Source organism: Natrix helvetica (assembly GCF_964273705.1).
Source record: "Natrix helvetica genome assembly, chromosome: Z".
In the NCBI taxonomy this organism is placed as follows: domain Eukaryota; kingdom Metazoa; phylum Chordata; class Lepidosauria; order Squamata; family Natricidae; genus Natrix; species Natrix helvetica.
The window spans coordinates 37845717-37864123 of record NC_138554.1 but is presented as its reverse complement, the minus strand read 5'-3'; the positions used below and the strand labels follow the sequence as shown (position 1 = coordinate 37864123).

General features: G+C 38.9%; 1 protein-coding gene across 1 annotated transcript; it reads right to left on the bottom strand.

Moving 5' to 3' along the window:
* Nucleotides 1–1475: 1475 nt before the first annotated feature.
* Nucleotides 1476–16648, bottom strand: LOC309401032 (testis-specific serine kinase substrate-like; the record flags this gene model as incomplete). Its single annotated transcript, XM_081969936.1, has 8 exons — nucleotides 1476–1655; nucleotides 3343–3483; nucleotides 4456–4614; nucleotides 4865–4914; nucleotides 6598–6681; nucleotides 8674–8769; nucleotides 13397–13631; nucleotides 16482–16648. 8 exons carry the CDS (start codon nucleotides 16646–16648, stop codon nucleotides 1514–1516), a joined length of 1074 nt encoding a protein of 357 aa, XP_081826062.1. The 3' UTR covers nucleotides 1476–1513.
* Nucleotides 16649–18407: the final 1759 nt, after the last annotated feature.

Genomic DNA, 18407 nt, shown 5'->3' with positions numbered 1-18407 from the left:
AGGTCCCCCCGTGTGATCCTGGGATTTTTGCTCACCGTTCTTGGGATCATTTTGACCCCACGGGGTGAGATCTTGCGTGGAGCCCCAGATCGAGGGAGATTATCAGTGGTCTTGTATGTCTTCCATTTTCTAATTATTGCTCCCACAGTTGATTTGTTCACACCAAGCTGCTTGCCTATTGCAGGTTCAGTCTTCCCAGCCTGGTGCAGGTCTACAATTTTGTTTCTGGTGTCCTTTGACAGCTCTTTGGTCTTCACCATAGTGGAGTTTGGAGTGTGACTGTTTGAGGTTGTGGACAGGTGTCTTTTATACTGATGACAAGTTCGAACGGGTGCCATTGATACAGGTAATGAGTGCAGGACAGAGGAGCCTCCTAAAGAAGAAGGTACAGGTCTGTGAGAGCCAGAAATCTTGCTTGTTTGTAGGTGACCAAATACTTATTTTCCACCATAATTTGCAAATAAATTCTTTCCAAATCAGCCAATGTGATTGTTTGGTCTTTTTTTTTACATTTTGTCTCTCACAGTTGAGGTCTACCTATGATGCCAATTACAGGCCTCTCTCATCTTTTTAAGTGGGAGAACTTGCACAATTAGTGGTTGACTAAATACTTTTTTGCCCCACTGTATATACATAGCCCCAAGCTGAGGAATGAATTTGGCACAGTTGTCCAGCAGAAGTTCAGTAATGGGGTCACAAAAAAAAAAATCTTTTGAGACCCCATATCTAAAAATCTGACAGAGAATATGTTGCATCACACAGAATTCACTATTTTTGAAAGGCTTTTTTTCCCTTCAATGGCTTTAGATTTATTGTCCAGGAGCAAAGCCTGATGTTTAGCTAACATTTTTTTCACATTGCTTTACTGTCCTACACCAACCTTAGTGCTATTATCCTCCCCATAAACTATGGGAATAGTTATTCAGAGGAGAAGAAGAGCAATAGAGAAGTGCAGAGCAAAACTATTCATTGAGGACTTGGTGCAAAACTAGCTGAGTGATATGTGGCATTAATCAGATCTGAGTCATATTTGGACTTGGAAAAATAACAGGAGGTTGCACTCTCCAAAATCAATAGGACCAGGAAAACACACATTTCAATTTACGTTCATCTTTACAATTAATATTGTTGATTGTTCCCTGTCAATGTAATGACTTTCACTTTCAGTCACAGTGAAGCTATCATTCAGCACTAACAGAAGTGCTCAGGAAAGTACAGGCAGGATTTGCAATTAACTTTTGGCCTGTGGACTGAATTCCCTGTATGAGTCAAGAGGAGAGAAAGAAAAGCTTAATGAGTTATTGTGTTTTGCCCTCTGAAGATCCTGAACTTTACCTCCAGAATTTATATTTTTCTGCCAGAAATTTTGGTGAACTGATGTCTGATTAGAATGGGAATAGGATTCAGAGTCTGGCCTGCATCAACTTAGGATCAGAAAATTGCTCCAGAAAGACTGCACTCTGGAAACATTTTATTGGGGGCGGGAGGGTCTGGGGTTAGTCTACTCTGTGCCTCACTGTGTCACTGTCTTCTGCAAACGCTGGCAGCTGGGGCATTTGCCTTCTGATTGGCCCCGCTGCTTCAGCTCCTCCAAAATAGGTGCCATCGCATGTTCAAACATCTTTCGCAGCACCTCTGTATTCACAATGCTGTAGCTGTGGGTGGGAACCAAGAGGTGAAAAAAGAAAAGAAAAGAAGTGATGCCATTTATACAGTCAGTCAATGTAGAAAATACAGTAGATTTAAATCTTGAAAGAGAGAGAAACAGCCAGATAAAACGTCACAGAAGCTCCCTCCATGCAATGTCAAAAGAGTGCATTTTGCTGCACTGAAAATAACATAAATATAAGATATCTCTGGAAGTGAGCTTGTTTAACATAAATATGACAAAGAAGCACTGGTCTAACTTAATATTTCTTTAGGACAAATTCCTTTTTTTCCAGAACTAACAAGATGGTCTCAAAATACTTATTAGAACAAAGGAGGGGAGGTAGGCAATATGTATGAAACATCTAAGCAGCAAAGAGAGTTTTAAAAAGCAGTCATTTTAAAACCCAACTCATCTTGATTCTTTAAACATGCATTCCAATTACATGAGCTTTAGCAACTTACTTTTTAAAAAAATAAATGAAAACAGATGTTCTCAGGAATCTAAAGCCAATGCCAGATATTGGATTTTGTAGAAAACTGCATTTTCAGCAGCAGCCAATTAACTGTTTATGTGAATAGTCAATTCATTTGCTTCTGTAATACTGAACCTTCTCTTCTGTGAACTGGAAAACTGCAATTCCCTGCTGGTCTATGAAAGGAAATCTATAATATCAAGTCAGTCTTTCTAGCTGACATATTGTTCATAGGTTGTTAAGCAAAAAATTTGGATAGGCCTTGAAAGAAAAATCTTAAGGGTTTATAGCTGTTCTCATATATCAGGCCCATCCAGTAAGAAAGTATTTTTCAATCTTGGCAACATTAAGCTACATGGATTTCAACTCATGCTCAGGAATTGTGAACTGGCTCAGGAATTTTGGGAATTGACATTCATACAGCTTAGTTACCAAGACTTGACTTTCTCCCTCCACCTCCCCACCCCCAAATCTTGGGTGGGAGATTTTTGTGCCATTTGACTGCTTGTAGATTGGTTTTGGTTGGATGAGATTACTTTGGGAATTTTAATGTTGAGAGTTTATTACACATTGCTTTCTATTTGTGTATACTACCCTGTGTCAACTGGGAAGCTATTAAATTGATTTAATCAGTCAATCCATCATGCTAAGTCATAATATGGTTTGGTTTTATCTTAGTTTTTGTGGCCCATGGAGATTATAAACCAGAAGTTATACCAAGGCCAGCATCCATCTGCCATGCCAAAAACATCCCAAAATGTATTGTCACACTTTAAAGCCAGAATGCTAAATTTCTATGGTATAGTTTTTGAATCAAAAAGAGAAAGTAAGCCTGGAAATAGAAGCCAGAGTTCCATAGATGAAATACAATTTGTCTCTTAACAATTTTGGACACAAGAGGAAATCTCTCTGGTATAGCATTTGGGATAAGCAAGTCACTGGAAGAGCTGTTGCAACCACTAGTAGGCTGAGATGTCAAGCAACAGTATAGGTCCACCTGTGGTTTATGGATTACAATAGTAAGACACAGACTAACTGTAATGCTTTGTTTAATAACCGAAATTAAGCAAATCATTGCTTAGTGGTTTTATGACACTGCCCTGAGTGAAATCAAGAACATCAAACCTAACTCTACATCTTTCCTTAGTCTAACCTTCTGATTCTCATTATCAGGTTGGTCTGTTTTCTTCAATTCTGACCTACAGGTTTAACTAGGTACCTGGAACATCTAGCACAATTAGGAGGAGGCCGGTCAGATGCTTCCATATTCTTCAATGTTGCAAGATGTCGAGATATGTCTTTCAGGAGTCCATCCAGGTCTACCCGGACCTGAGTGAGTGATACTGATGCCCGCTTTGCCCTGGCATAAAAGAAGGGGAAGACAGCAGCTGTAAGTGAAACAGCAAATTTCCACAATTTCCAAATTCATAGCCCTATATCAGCTCAGAGAGACATATATTTTGCCTGCCACATGGAACAGTAGGCTTTCTTATCTGTGGAGCATGTCTTAAAATTGGAGCAATCTCATTTTACACAATCCTCTCACATCATAGGTTGACTGAAGAATGGTGATTTCCTGGTTTGGGGTATTTGTGTTCCAGGAGAAGCTGCAAATTCCATGTTCCTCTACATTTTATTCTCTCTTACTCTTTATTACAATGGGGGAAGTGGGGGAGCTGGATAAGAGATTTCATCTGGAAGTGGAGACTTATCAAAATTATGCTGGAGGACTCCCATGCACCCTGTTTACTCTCAACCTGATGTTTGAATGTTTCTACCATCTGATATTTTTGAAGCAAAGAGAGGTAAAATTAAACGTACACTGTTACAGAAAAAAGATCTGCTGAAAAAAAAGGCAGAGACAAGGGATCATTGGCAAATTAATGAAGCTTGCCCTTGGAAGATCCACAAACATTAGAAAGCTTCACTTTTTAAAAGAAAAAAATACAGCAATCAGTTACAGGGCAACAAGGCACTAACTACTAATATACTAATATTCCCTACAGATGTGTAGGCCATAATACTTCATCAATACAAAATGAGAATCATGGAACTTCCTAAACTACACCTCTATGGAGGGGAAAACCCTAGTATAAACCCCAGCACTACAAAGACTTGCTATCATTATCTAATAATAGACCTCTAGTTGAACTGGAAAGATTATCTCTAAGCAACTGTAATCAATGGTTTGTTCTTGATGCCATCATCTCTTAAATCTGGTCCTTCTTTCACTGGGAATAAGAGGCCACAACTCAGAAGAGAACTGGAGATTGGAGAAGAGACATGGCTGTCCAGCTTCAAGGGAGCCTCTTTCCTCAAAAAAGGCACATACGCAGCAGATACTTCATCCAGTTCTTCCCTCAGCATCCTAGGCTCCTGGCCTTGTTCTACTTGTACCCTGTCCCTCTGGGGAAGCACTCCCTCCAAGCATAGCCCCAGCTGGGCCAATAGCCGCAACACCTCCTTCTGGGCCAATTCCAGCATGCATTTCCTAGAGAAGGATGTGATAGAAAGAGACCAGGTTGGAGGATATCTTGCTGCTGCTATCAAAATCAAGGCTCCTCCCCTCCCATTCCCTCCTCAGAGAGGTCCCAAGAGAGCAGCAGTGTACTACTTGAGTTCCCTCTCCCCAAAGATGGGCGACCTTGGGGATGTAGCCATCATGCTACTTATCAAGTACAAAAGGTGTTTGGAGACCCCACTCGCCATCCCCTGGTCCGCCAACTGTCACAAGGTCTTACCAACGAAAGTCTTCTACTTGAACCTGTTGCTGTAAGTTACGCAGTTTCTCCTAAACAGTGTAGAGAAAAGAATAAGTGAAAGAATAAGATTAACTTGGGGTATTGAGTATGTGTGCTGTTCTCTTTTCCAATTTATTCAGATAGAATAAAATGGTTTAGAATTCATATCCACATAGAAAGTAACAGGAAGCAACAAAGGCAACAAAATATCTTTCTCCAACCTGGCATCCTCCAGATGTTATAGATCACAATGCTCTTAATTCCCAACCACATAGCTGGGCTAACTAAGCACTCCAGTTGTAGTAGTCCAATACATCTGGAGAATGCCAGCCTGGGAAAGGCTAACATAGAACAAAATTATCCTTGCTTGTGTGTGTGTGTGTGAGAGAGAGAGAGAGAGAGAGAATTACTTTAATTTTGCTTGGAGGCATCTGGCAGAGTAGGGATCAAAGAAGTCAACATGGCAGCTGTGATCACTTGATTAAATCCATTTTGTTATGTGTATTGCAACAAGATTAAAACTGGGCCAGGACTCCAATTAGGCCAGGACTCCAGTTAGGTGATTCCAACTATCTTATTTAACAGGCTGATCTGTTCATCTTTTCCTTCCTGCCCAATGGGCTGCTGGAATAATTGGCCACCTTGGCTTGGCTTGGCTGCAGATGTGATACACAACTGGGATAAAGCAAGAGAAGAAACATATTGTTCATCTAAAAGTGAATCTTTATAAAACGCAACTCAGCAATTCCTGAGAAGGATGCAGTCTTGTGTTGCTTTCTTTGTGAGTGTTGGTGATGAAATCCAAATAATTCCAAACCTTTTGAATTTAGTAAGAGGTTAAATGAAAGGGACAAACTGCAGGATTACTTACAGCATTTTTAAAAAGGGGGACTTCATCTGCCACTAATCCGAGGATGGGCAAGATGCAGAATTTGTGCTAACCTTTCTTCCTCCTCCTTCTCTTCCCCCTTTTATTTAAGAGTCTACAGAGGTCAGCAACTAATTGAATGTGGCTGTCTTGACAGAACCATATAATACTCAGATAACCCACCAGGAAATGATATGACCATAAATAATTATAATGATTAATTAGATTTCTACCCCAACTTTGAATGAGAAATTCTAGCTGGCAAGCTTACGTCTAACTGTTCTGGTTCCTTCCAGTGCTATTCCTTTCAGGGGACTGGGCTAATAGAGTGAAGGACTGGCCCAAAGACCCCCAGTCCCTCCTTCCTTCATCCCAGCCTCCTCAAAGGAATGTGGTTGAAGAAACCAACCATATGTGCTTCTTCAGGTAAGGAGAGGGCTAGAGCCACAATCTCTTCAGTGCCAGTCCAAAGTTAACCCCTATACGATGCTGGTGAGACTTTAAAAGCAAAATCTCAGAAAAGGTAACCACAAACCATTTTCATGTTGCTGTTTAAAAAAATTATACCACAAGAAATCAAGCATGGTTGAGGGTGCTTATTTCTCTCGTGCGCAGTCCCTTCTCCAAATTTTCCAACTATCATCTTGTGCATAGGTGAGCCTGGGAGAGCTTTGATGATTGATAGCGGACCTGAATTATAATCTCCTTCATCCCTAATAGGGAATGGTTTTCTTCTGCTAAAAGGTTCATGCTTTGTGGTTGTTTTTTTTAATTTGAAAGAGAATCCCTTGATAAAAATGTAAAAAAAGGGGAAAGGCTTAAAAGAGACACTTAGCGGCAACAATGGACATCCTCTCTATCTCACCTCCAAGAGGGCTGAGTTTTCTTCCAGCACGCTGGTCTTAATTTCAGCATCCTCCACAGATTTTGTCACCTTTCGGCAGCTTTCCTTCAAGAAATTTCAAAGAGGGGGGGGGGACAAGTTCAATATCCATTTCATTACAGCATTGGAAACAAACATGGCATCTCAGTAACTCTCTCCCACATCCAAATCTCCACTCCCAGGGATTTTTTTTAAAGGAAAACTACTTTAATATTCGCAATTGTCCCTGTCGTTTCACTGAATGCATAATAAAAGCAAAAACAAATCTTCAATTCTGCTCCGAATCTCTAAAGCAAGCACTGTACCTGCTGCCTAGAGTGCCCTGAGCTATCTGGCAGCATTTGCCCATGTCCCATGTACTGTTTTCTTCTAGAGAAGAAATGTACTTGGCAAGGAGGTCTGCTTTAGCCATCTGGTTCTGCAAGGCTGATCTTAACTGTCTTACAATGGAGCAATGCCCTCTTACAAAGAATATCACATTATGACCAAACGTGCATTGATCCAGGTTACCTGATGAATCACTTTGTCCAATTAGGACAAGCCCATCCTACTGGCATGAGGGCCGACTTCAGAACTCATCAGTCAAAGAAATCTGACTATCAGGATCAGAAAAAGACTCTTCTCCACTGCTGTGCCCATCCTTTGGAACACCTTATTATCTAAGGTAAGTTCTATCCCCAGCTTCCTATCCTTTCATAAGAGCTTGAAGACCTGGTCTTCCGGTTGGCCTTGAGATCAAATGAAGGGAATTCCACACTGGAGGTGGTTGCTGAATTGATGGCAGATTCCACCTCCCCTCCCCGCTTGCCCTCTGCTCTCCACCCACCCATCTTTTTGGTTATCATATTGATAACTTTTTATTCTTGTGCTCCTTTTTCATTGTTTATTGTATGAGTTCTATTATTTTACTTCTGTTCTGCTTACATTCTTTTCATTTGTTTACATTCATTTGCATTTCATTACATTCTTTTCATTCCTGTACCCTATGACTATCATTAAGTGTTGTACCTTACTAATTCTTGATGAATGTATCTTTTCTTTTTATATACACTGAGAGGATATGCACCAAAAACAAATTCCTTATATGCCCAATCACACTTGGCCAATAAAGTATTGAATTCTGTTCTATTCTATTCTATTCATTTTTATTATTGTAAGCCGCCTAGAGTAGCCCCACATGAGATAGGCAGCAAATAAATGTAATAACAAATTAAATAAATGAAATAATCATTGCATGTAGATGCAATAGCTCTGCGACAATGCCTGTAGTGTAGACTTCAGAACCAGGATGGGGAAAAATAGACTCAGGCTGTAGCCAATCACGATAATGTTAATTCAAAAGTCAAGGAATCTTCCTTGACCTATGGCTCCTGTTGGAAGATAGCCAGGAAGGATTTTGCCTTGAGAAAAGAAGTGCCTGCAAATTAGTTTGGAACAATTATATTTGGTTTGTGGATAATTGTGTTAAGACTTTATATGAATTATTGCATTTGCTTATAATGTATTAATTGTACGCTTACTCCAATGGACTAAGCAGTAGAAAACTTGGAGTGTGATCTCACCAGGGCTCCAAGTTGGTTTCTGGAAGCCTGATATATTTTACACAGAAAGCCATATCGCTGTTAAAATTCTTTCTCATTCTGCCTAAACAAGCAGCTGTGAGCTTGTTTGGAGCAGGGTCTGATAGGAGTCTAGTTGGGTAAATGCAAGCCCATACCTTATACATCCAAAGCTGAATTGTTGTCAGAACTTGCTCCCACACTGCTTGGACACCAGCAACCAGCTTTTCCAAGCAGAGCTCAAAAAGTAAAGCCAACCAAACGAGACAAAATTAAATTAAATTAAAAATTAAATTAAATATGATTTCACAGGATGGACAGAATTCCCTCAAATTGGCCAAGTAAGTCAGACTGAAGCATTCTTGCACTGGTAGCCCTGGGAAAGAGACTAATTTCATTCTATGTTCCTGAGTATAAAAGCAGAATGAGAATGGTGAACCTGAGAGTCTAAAACTTCAATTACATAGTAGCCTGTACAAATAACCTACAGCCTCCAGACCTGCAGATTCTGAAGATGGTGGGTGACCTTGGATGTCTTCTCTTTGAGGCTGGTGATAGAATCTTTGGCTCGTAAGAGGCCACTATTACTCACTTCCTGCTGGGAGAGAATGTAAGAGGGAACTGATCAAGCAAATTATAACCCACTTACTTCTGACTAATACACACTTCCAGACATTTATTTCAGTCTCAATGGTTTTAAAATGGAGAGGGGACAGCTTTCAGATATGAACCACCACACCCACACATCAAGGGGTGGGATTCTACCTATTTGGACAGGTTCGGGTGAACCAGTAGCTCTGAAGATCAGCTGAGAGCAAACCGGTTCTCTTGGACCTTCAGTTTTGCTTTCAGCTATTTTTCTGAACTATTTGTTCACCTGAACTGGTCCAAATCGGTAGAATCCCAACAAGTTAATTTCCTGCTTGAGCCCTTCTCCCAACTGGGACAGTTGCTTACCAGCATCATCTGAAAAACATTCTCTATATCTTAGAGACTTAAGATGGGTCTTGTTAGGGATCTAAAAGTTCATTACTGATGGTTAGAATCTTTCAATGATACAACAGCCAATAAAATAGAAATTAAGCTTGCCCAAACAAATGCTAATACCAACATAAAGAAATAGGAATTATTTTCTAGAATGTTGTAGGAGGCCCACAGATTCTTTAAAAATACAGTGTTATGATCCTCTGACTCTTGAATCACTTGCAACCTCTGACCAGACATCCAAGATGCCCTCAGGAAGCATTTCTGAATTTGCAAAAGCATCAGTAAGGAATTCGTTGTTTGGCTTAAACCTTGGTTGCTATATATTAATACCAAACGAATTTTCCTGTGAATCTGGAATTTGGAAGAGAGAATAGCAGATATAGACAAAACTAGAAGTTCCAACAGGATTGACCCTTTCTGTTCACTAAGGAAAGATGAGAGACTTGGAAGTAACATCTTTAAAGTGGAATGTGGACTGAAAAGATATATAAACTCAAAGCCCATCAAAAATACAAACCTTGGGGGGGGGGGGTTTGTTGAAGGAAAACCTTAGTCAATTATACCATTAAAAAGGAGTTTTATTAAATCTATTTGATTTTTTAAATATATTTTTGTGACTCCTTCTGGAATTCTATTGGAAAAAGATGAATTGGCACAAAAAAATAAAAGTGCAAAACATTTTTTTTTTGAAAATGTGAATAAACTAGGAAAATGGTTGGCATATAAACTGAAACAAGAAAGGGGACAAAGTGATACATCAATTAATCAACGAGAAAGGAACTTCCATTATCAGAATGAGGAGGAAAGAAAAAATATAATAAAAGAGTACTATGAGAAACTGTATGATAAGGAGAAAATTCTGTAAAATAAAATACTTGGAACAATCTGAACTCCCTCAAGTACCTGAAACAGTTAAAGATATGCTTAATGAACAAATAACTATGATGGAATTGACAAAAGTGATTAAGAGACAAACGAATAATAAAATATCAGAGCCAGAGGTAGGTTCCTACCAGTTCGGCCCAGTTCAGCCAAGTAGATAGTAACTTGGCCTGCTGCGCCCCTGAACTGGTTCTCTCGGCAGCGCCATAGTCACCGCCATCTTGGTTTTTGCTTCTGCGCATAAACTTTTTTTTTAGTACTGCACATTCATGCATCAAATGCATCAGGTGTGCGCGCAGTGCGTCCCTGAGCGAACTGGTAGTAGCAGCAGCCGGAACCCACCCCCGACCAGGGCCTGATGGGCTACCGGCAGAATTTTGTAAACAACTAGAAGAGATATTAAGCCTAGTGATGTTGGAAGTTTATAATGAAGTACTGCTAGAAGCAAAAATACCAAATTCATGGATGGAAGCAAATATTACTCTTATACCGAAAGATGACACAGACTTAACGCAGATAAAGAATTACAGGCCAATATCTTTACTGAATGTGGATCATAAAATATACGCTTTGATAATAGTAGAGAGATTTTAAAAATACTTGAATGAATGTATACATTTAGACCAGAATGGCTTTTTGCCAAAGAGACAGATTAAAAATAATATGAGAATGATTTTAAATACAATGATTACGAAATATACCCTGGAAAGCAAATGGTGTTAATGTAAAAGATGCATAGAAAACATGCGACAATGTTCATTGGAAATTTATGCTATTACAACTAAAATATATGGACTTTGGTGAGAGATTTATTAATATGATTACAGCAATATATTACAAACAATCAGCTAAGGTGATGGTAAATGGGGACATGACAGAGAACTTTGGTATTAAAAAAGACACTAGACAAGGATGCCCACTGTCCCTACTGCTATTTATATTGACTTTGGAAGTGATAGCCAGGAATATTTGACAAGATGAAGAAATAAAAGGAATGGAAATTTTTTAAAAAAAGAGAAATATAAGCTACAGGTGTTTGTAGATTGCTTGGGTTTCACATTAGAAGATCCCTTAGAAACCGGACTGAAGCTAATTAGAAAGATAGAAGAATATGGGGAAATTGCAGGACTGAAAGTAAATAAAGACAAGACAAAGATTTTAGTTAAAAATCTTACAGATACACAATAGAAAGTGCTGATGGAAATAATTAATAAACAGTCAAAAAAGTAAAGTACCGTATTTTTCAGAGTATAAGACGCACCAAGGTTTTTAAGAGACAAATTTTTTAAAAAGGAGTAGGTAGATAGAGGGATAGAGAGGGAGAGAAAGAGAGAGAAATACAGTAGGTAGGGAGGGAGGGAGGGAGAGAGAGTAGGTAGGTAGATAGATGTTTCCAGGTGTATTTATCCATGTGCTGGAGAAGGAAATCACTGACAATCTACAGCACCTAAGACTTTGTGCTTTGTGCACAGCACTTGATCGATGTAATTCTCATCAATCAGTTAAAGAGCTTTCCAAAAGGAAAAAAAAAGTTTTTGCACTCTGCAAACCTCCCCAAAATGGTCCATTTTTCGCAAAAAGGGGCCCATTCCTAAAAGGAATGAATAGTCTTGGGGGGGCTTGCAGAGTGCTCCTGGGAGGATGGGAGGGACCAAAAACTCGCAAAAAACTCGCAAAAAAATTGCATGTATAGCCTTATGGAAGTTTATAGAGTGCTGCCAGGGGCTGGGGGGGGGCAAAAAACGGGCTGTTTTTTGCTCATTTCTGCCTTCCCCAGACCCCAGGAGCTCTCTGAAAGCCTCCATAAGGGAATGCACGGCCATTTTGGTGAAGGGGCGGGGCTTCGGGAGGCAAGAAATGCTGTATTCGGTTTTTAAGACTCACCCAGATTTTTAGCCTCTTTTTTGAGGAAAAAAGGTGCATCTTATACTCTGAAAAATACGGTACCTAGGACTACAATTAACAGCAAAATGTGTAACAATTAAAGAAGATAACTATATGAAGCTGATGTGGCAAATTAAACTAGATTTGGAGAAATGAAAAGATCTACAACTATCGTTAACAGGAAGAATAGCTACTATAAAAATGAATATTTTACCAAGACTATTATATTTATTTCAAACGATTCCAATAAACTAGGGGAAACATTTTGAAGAACTAAATAAAATAATATCAACATATATTTGGTTAGGGGAAAAAAAGCAAGAATAGGTTTGAAAATGTTGCAAGACTCCAAAAAATAAGAGGGGGCTTTGGGCTACCAGATTGGGAATTGTATTACCATGCCTCGGTATTTACCTGGGTGAAAGAATGGATCAACCTGAGACATATAAGATTAATAACTTTAGAAGGTCACAACCTTCAACTAGGTTGGCATACTTTCTTATGGTATGGGAAGAACAAGATACATAGCTACTTTTAAAGATATCACATTAGGAATGCATTATCAGTATGGCTTAAAATAAAAGAACAACACTATTCGAAAATACCAGTCTGGCTTTCCACAATGGAAGCATTGGTACATCAAAATGTTATTAATGTGGAAAAAACTGTATGATATAAAGATACTTTGAACAAAAAAGGGGAATTAAAAACTACTAAGTTCCTGCATAGTTTTTAATATGTATGTAAGTATCCATACATACTTAATTGAAAAAAAATGATAAAATAATACATAGACTGAAAACCAGGGATATTTTTATTGGGCATTTTACTGGAAAAATATGATGAAAGGACTATATATTCGATTTTACATGTATAGCCAGATTTGTATTTGCACAACAATGGAAGAATGATATCCTGGCAGGTGAGTGCGTAATTAAGAAACCATTAGAATGTGACTAACACTTACTATCAAGGATAAAAAAGAAACTGAATATTTTTTAATGTGGGATTTATTTTATCAATGGGTAGACAACAGAAACAGAAGTTAAAAATGGGGAGACATAATAAAAGGGAAGGTTAATATGAAGTTGTTAAAAGTAGATGTTAAATATTATTGTTATTATATTATCAATGTTATTGTGATGAATACTATTGTAAATATTTGAATTATGGTTGCTTAAAAAACAATTGTACCCAGACTACACACTGTTCATGGAAATTGAATGTTTATGTTATATCAATAAAATAAATAAAACATTTAAAAAAGGTGCATCTCAAAAACAACTATTATGGCATAAAAGTAGCTCTAGAGACCTAATCAAGTTATTATTTAAAGTGTCATAGATCCTTTTTTGGGAGAGAGGGGGGAATAAATATTGTTTGTCTATTATTAGAACAATGTTTCAGGGCTGGATGCTTAATTGACAAAGCAGCACCAGGCATGTGCGACTGTGACTCATTGCCCCCACCTGCTGGATGGAAGTATCATCTTCATCTTCTGACCAAGCTGGCTTGATGGGAAATAGAATGTCCCGTATTTCACACCCTGCTCCCCCTGGTGGACTCCCATCATCTGTGGATTCATTTTCCGTAGTGGAATCATCACGTTCCCCATCAGTCAGATTCAGGAGAGAAACATTAGTGCAAGCAGAAGAACGCTTCAGATTCAAATTGAAACTTTCACTGGTAAAATGTGGCTCAACTCTGGTTTGGAAAAAAGTACATTCATTATCCTTAGATATAGTACCAGACTACTTTATTTCTTACATAATATATTGAAGAGAGATAGCAATAGCAATAAGACTTATATACCACTTCACAGCGCTTTACAGCCCTCTCTAAGCGGTTTACAGAGTGAGCATATTTCCCCCAATAATTTGGGTCCTCATTTTACCCACCTCGGAAGGAAGTAGGGCTGACTCAACCTGGAACCTGGTGACATTTGAACTGTCAAATTGCAGTCAGCCAGGAGTCAGCAGAAGTAACCTGCAGTACTGCACTCTAACCACTGCACCACCATGGCTCAGATAGGTACAACAAAGGACTTTCTGATACCTTGATACTAACATATTATTTGGCAAACTAAGATTTTGGGATTACTGTATAGAAATCCCAGAAAAATATACTGAAATTTGAAGTCCAACATGTTGGTAGACATCTGGTCCTTTTCGTTATTGCATCATTTATATTCCACCCCCAAGTCTAACAAAATGTTGGTGACTCACATAAAATCCTATCCATCTCTCCAATAAATTGCAATAGCAGAACAGGGAGTAGACTGTTCCAGGAGATAGAGCAATAGTAAAAAAATGTTCCCGTTCCTTAACTTCTTGAAGTGGAAGAGAGCAAAGAAATTGAACAGCACCTATTTGAAGGTTAGTCATAAAGTAGCACAGTCCAAATCATGGAAGGCTTTAGCCTTCATGATTTTATACAAGGAAATTTATTAATTAATGCAGGCACCACAGCATAATGCCACCCTGCTGAAGCAGATCTCAGTTCGGAGCCTCTGAGCTCCAACTATAATTTTAGATCATCTTCAAAGGTAGTGTGATATTACAACATATTGGAATAAACAGATAATGAGAATAAGAGGAAGGGGAAGAAAACTAGGCAACACTTAGAAAAGGGCTTTCCTGATAACAGAATTCACCTGCTAATCCTAACTCTCTCAAGGAATGTGAACCTCTCTAAAACCAACACTGGAACACAAAATAAGAGCAATTGTTTCTGAATAAGCAATAACATCCTCTTGCTATGATTCAGTTTAACTACATTTCTTGCGATTCAATCTATCACTTTTCACACACTGCATGAGGATCGCCTCTGCATTTCCAGCTCTGTTACAGCTACAAAGTTTGGTATCATTATATACAATAACTTTCCCTCCAAACTAACAAATGACTTCTCCCAATGGTTTCATTTATATAATAAAAACAGCAGAGGGGAAAGAATCAAGTCCTGGGGCATGCATATTCAAATGTCCCAACGTCTCACTTTTCTTCTCTTGATATTACCAAATATAACCAACCCTCGGTTATGAAAGAATGGAACCACTGTAGAATAAGGCCACCCACCAATCCACTTGCACACACACACCCATCTCTTAGATAGTCCAGCAGAGTATCACAATCAGCGGTACAAAACTTTACTGAGAAGTCTAAATGAACAAGGACATGACCAATGCAATCCCACAAGAGCAACTGAAACAGTTTCTGTACCACAGCGAGATCTGAGAAAACTGGAATGAAAGAGATCAAATTATCCACTTTATCCAGTGTTGTCTGCAACTGACACCCCACTATTTTCTTCAAGATCTTCCGGGGGAAAAAAGAAAGTCTGGAGACCTAGCAGAAGGTATCCAACACAAGCAGATAATGAGCCACCTTCTTCAGGCTATGGAGGATGCCATTTCCTCCCTTAAGGAAGCATTAACTTCTGCTCATATATGACCCCAAATACATGCATACAGAGGAGCTAGTGGAACATGAATTCAAGTTGCTGATGGCAAAATTAATGTTGCTGAGAGCCCTGTCTGCTACCTCAAAGTTCACAAGATCAAATCAAGCCCCAAAAGACCTTTTTTAGAAGCTCTCCCCATCATTCTATTGGATTCTGCCCATAAGAAGTCTAAGTTAGTTCAAACTCTTTAGGAAAAGCTGAATCTATGAAAAGTCATTGGAAGAAATAAATCAAACAAATACAAAGCCAGGATTCCTGAAATCTCAGTAACAACCATCTTAAGGTGCAATTTCTTATCTAGTTGAACATATATATGTCTTACTTAAGAAAGCAATATTAAGAGCATGTACATAGAAACCCTGGATATTTCCCCAGCATTATGTTTGGAACCAGACGATGAAGGCGAGAACAGGAAGGATTTTTCCCCCATTTGCTTGAGCTGGAATCAGAAATAAATCTTTAAAAAGCATAGGAAGAGAGCAAGACTTGTATATTTCCCCCCAAAAGTAAACTGAGTGTAAATTCATGGGTTTAAATCCAGGCAATGTATGCAGAAGGGTTGACTGACTTTTGAGATATGAGCAAAGAGCTCTGCATGTCATTAGAACCCCAAACCAGATCAAGCTAGAAACAAGCCAATGCTGGTGTGAGATGCTACCTCCAGGACTAGGTTAGGCTCTCTTAAGCTTGGGTTAATAGTAATAACCACTACTGCAGTACCTGCTTTAGATCAGATGAGATCCACTGCCCACTTCGCCTAGTGTTGGACTACAGACATTCATTATTCTCAGCCAGTTTGGCTATACAAGCTAAAAATTCTGGGAGTTATAGCCAACAAAGCTGGGATCTGAGGGCAGCAATTTTCGGTGATCTGAAGGAGAAAATTTTTGTGTGCGTGCGTGCGCGTGTGTATGTGTGCGCGCACATCTTCTACTACCAGAGACCTTTTCACCTGGAGATGCCATGGATTGAATCTGAAACACAATCTGAACACAAAGCAGATGGGCTACTGTGTATCCTGTGTTTCCTATATGTTCTCATGCTGCAGCTATTGAATTCTACCTCCACCCTTTACCTTCCCAGGTGACCCACCCATGGAAAGAGACGGCTTTCTTCTTTTTGGGGAAGCCTTTGATGCTAGTAGGCTTTCCCAGCTGATCCTTGGTGACCTGAGCCCGACTCTCAATCCCTATTGCCGTGTCTCCAGCCTCATTAATTTCTTTGGACTGCCAGATGGTCTTCACCACAATGTTGGCCATTATAGGCTGGGTCGATATCTAATATGAGCACAAATTTTCTTGCCTGCACCACACCAGGAAACATCTATTACCTACAAGCCAACTGGCTCTCTAGGTAGGGCAGGAATCTTCCAGCTGCTTTCATGACCTCACAACAGTTGCCATGGAGCTGGCAATCACAATCTTCCATCCACCATTGTATCACCAACAATCAGCCCAGTTCTCAATGAAAAGAAAAGTAATTCAAACAATTCTTTCTTAATTTGAAAGAATTGCATGGATTGAGCTGAAGAAATATATTGAACTGCTAATTGCCTTTTTCTTTTTATACCTTGTCCAAGTTAGATTCAACTACTAGTTAGCTATAGTTTGTTAGATTTCTACAAATCACAGTTAAACAATCAACCAGATTTACATATCACACACAAACGTATGCATCAAAGTTCACACCACGTAATAACTCAAAACCAAATAAACTATATTACCAGTATGATTTTTATACATAAAATCCAAACATTATATAATATTTCAATATAATATAATTATATGATTATTGTGTTCCTTACTACTTTCTATCTTTCAAAAGTATAACATCTGAACAAGACTACAAAGATAGTGTATCATTTGCTGTAGATTTTCTATGTCAACTTGAAACTGTTTCCAGTCCTCTGCCCAGTAACTCATAAGTAATCATAAAGAGAATTTAGGAAGTAAACTTTAAGGTCATATTTGACTGCACTGCTTGCAATTGGAATTCAATAAAAAATTATAAGCTGCATCCAATTGATTGTCAGCATTCGTCAGTACTGTAAACCATGTTGGACTTCAAAATCACAGCAGAGATTCCAGGTTAGGCTGAAGATGTAATGACATTATTGGATATTACCAAAAGATAATATTCAAAGCATTCTTTGAAAAAATTATTTATAAAGCTAAACACATAACTCATGAACTATCGAAGACACCTGACTGATTGCTCAGAGAGTGGGCTGGTTCAAATGCAACAATATTAAAGACTAGTACAGGTAGCCCTCAAGTTATGACCACAATTGAGTCCAAAATTTCTGTTGTTAAGACAGACATTTGTTAAGTTAGTTTTGTTCCATTTTACGACCTTTCGTGATAGTTGTTAAGTGAAGCACAGTTCTTAAGTTAGTAACACAGCTGTTAAGTGAATCTGGCTTCCCCATTGGCTTTGCTTGGCAGCAGAAGGTCATAAAAAGTGACCTCATCACCCCAGAACACTGAAGCCATCAAAAATGTGAGTCAGTTGCCAAGCATCTGAATTTTGACCACGTAACCATGGGGATGCTCCAATGGTTGTTAAGTGTGAAAAATGGTCATAAGTCACTTTTTTCAGTACTGTTATATGTCAACGCCTAAGGCGTTTCCATGACTACTATCAACTTCAGAAGGTGGGGAACGCCATGCATACTTTTGGCCAGAGTAAAAGTATCATATTTCTATACTGGGATGTGAATGCGCATGTCCAGAACCCTGCATAATGTCCTGTTGGAGAATGTGATTGATGACCTCAGCCAGAGGGGAGGGGGGCACAGGGGTAAAGGTTAGACGCCATTAAGTGTGATTTAGTTTTAGCTACACAGAAGCCAAGATGTTAGTCCTAATAAATGAATGGGTTTTTTTTAACCTTGTCTTGGGGCTTGTAAATTAATTAGGGCAACTCTTGGAACCTTCAAAGATAGCTGAAACGCACTTTAAAAATTTTTTTGGGGGGGGTTTCCTGAAGCCTGGGCCCTCCGAGCACCCCCTCCCCCAA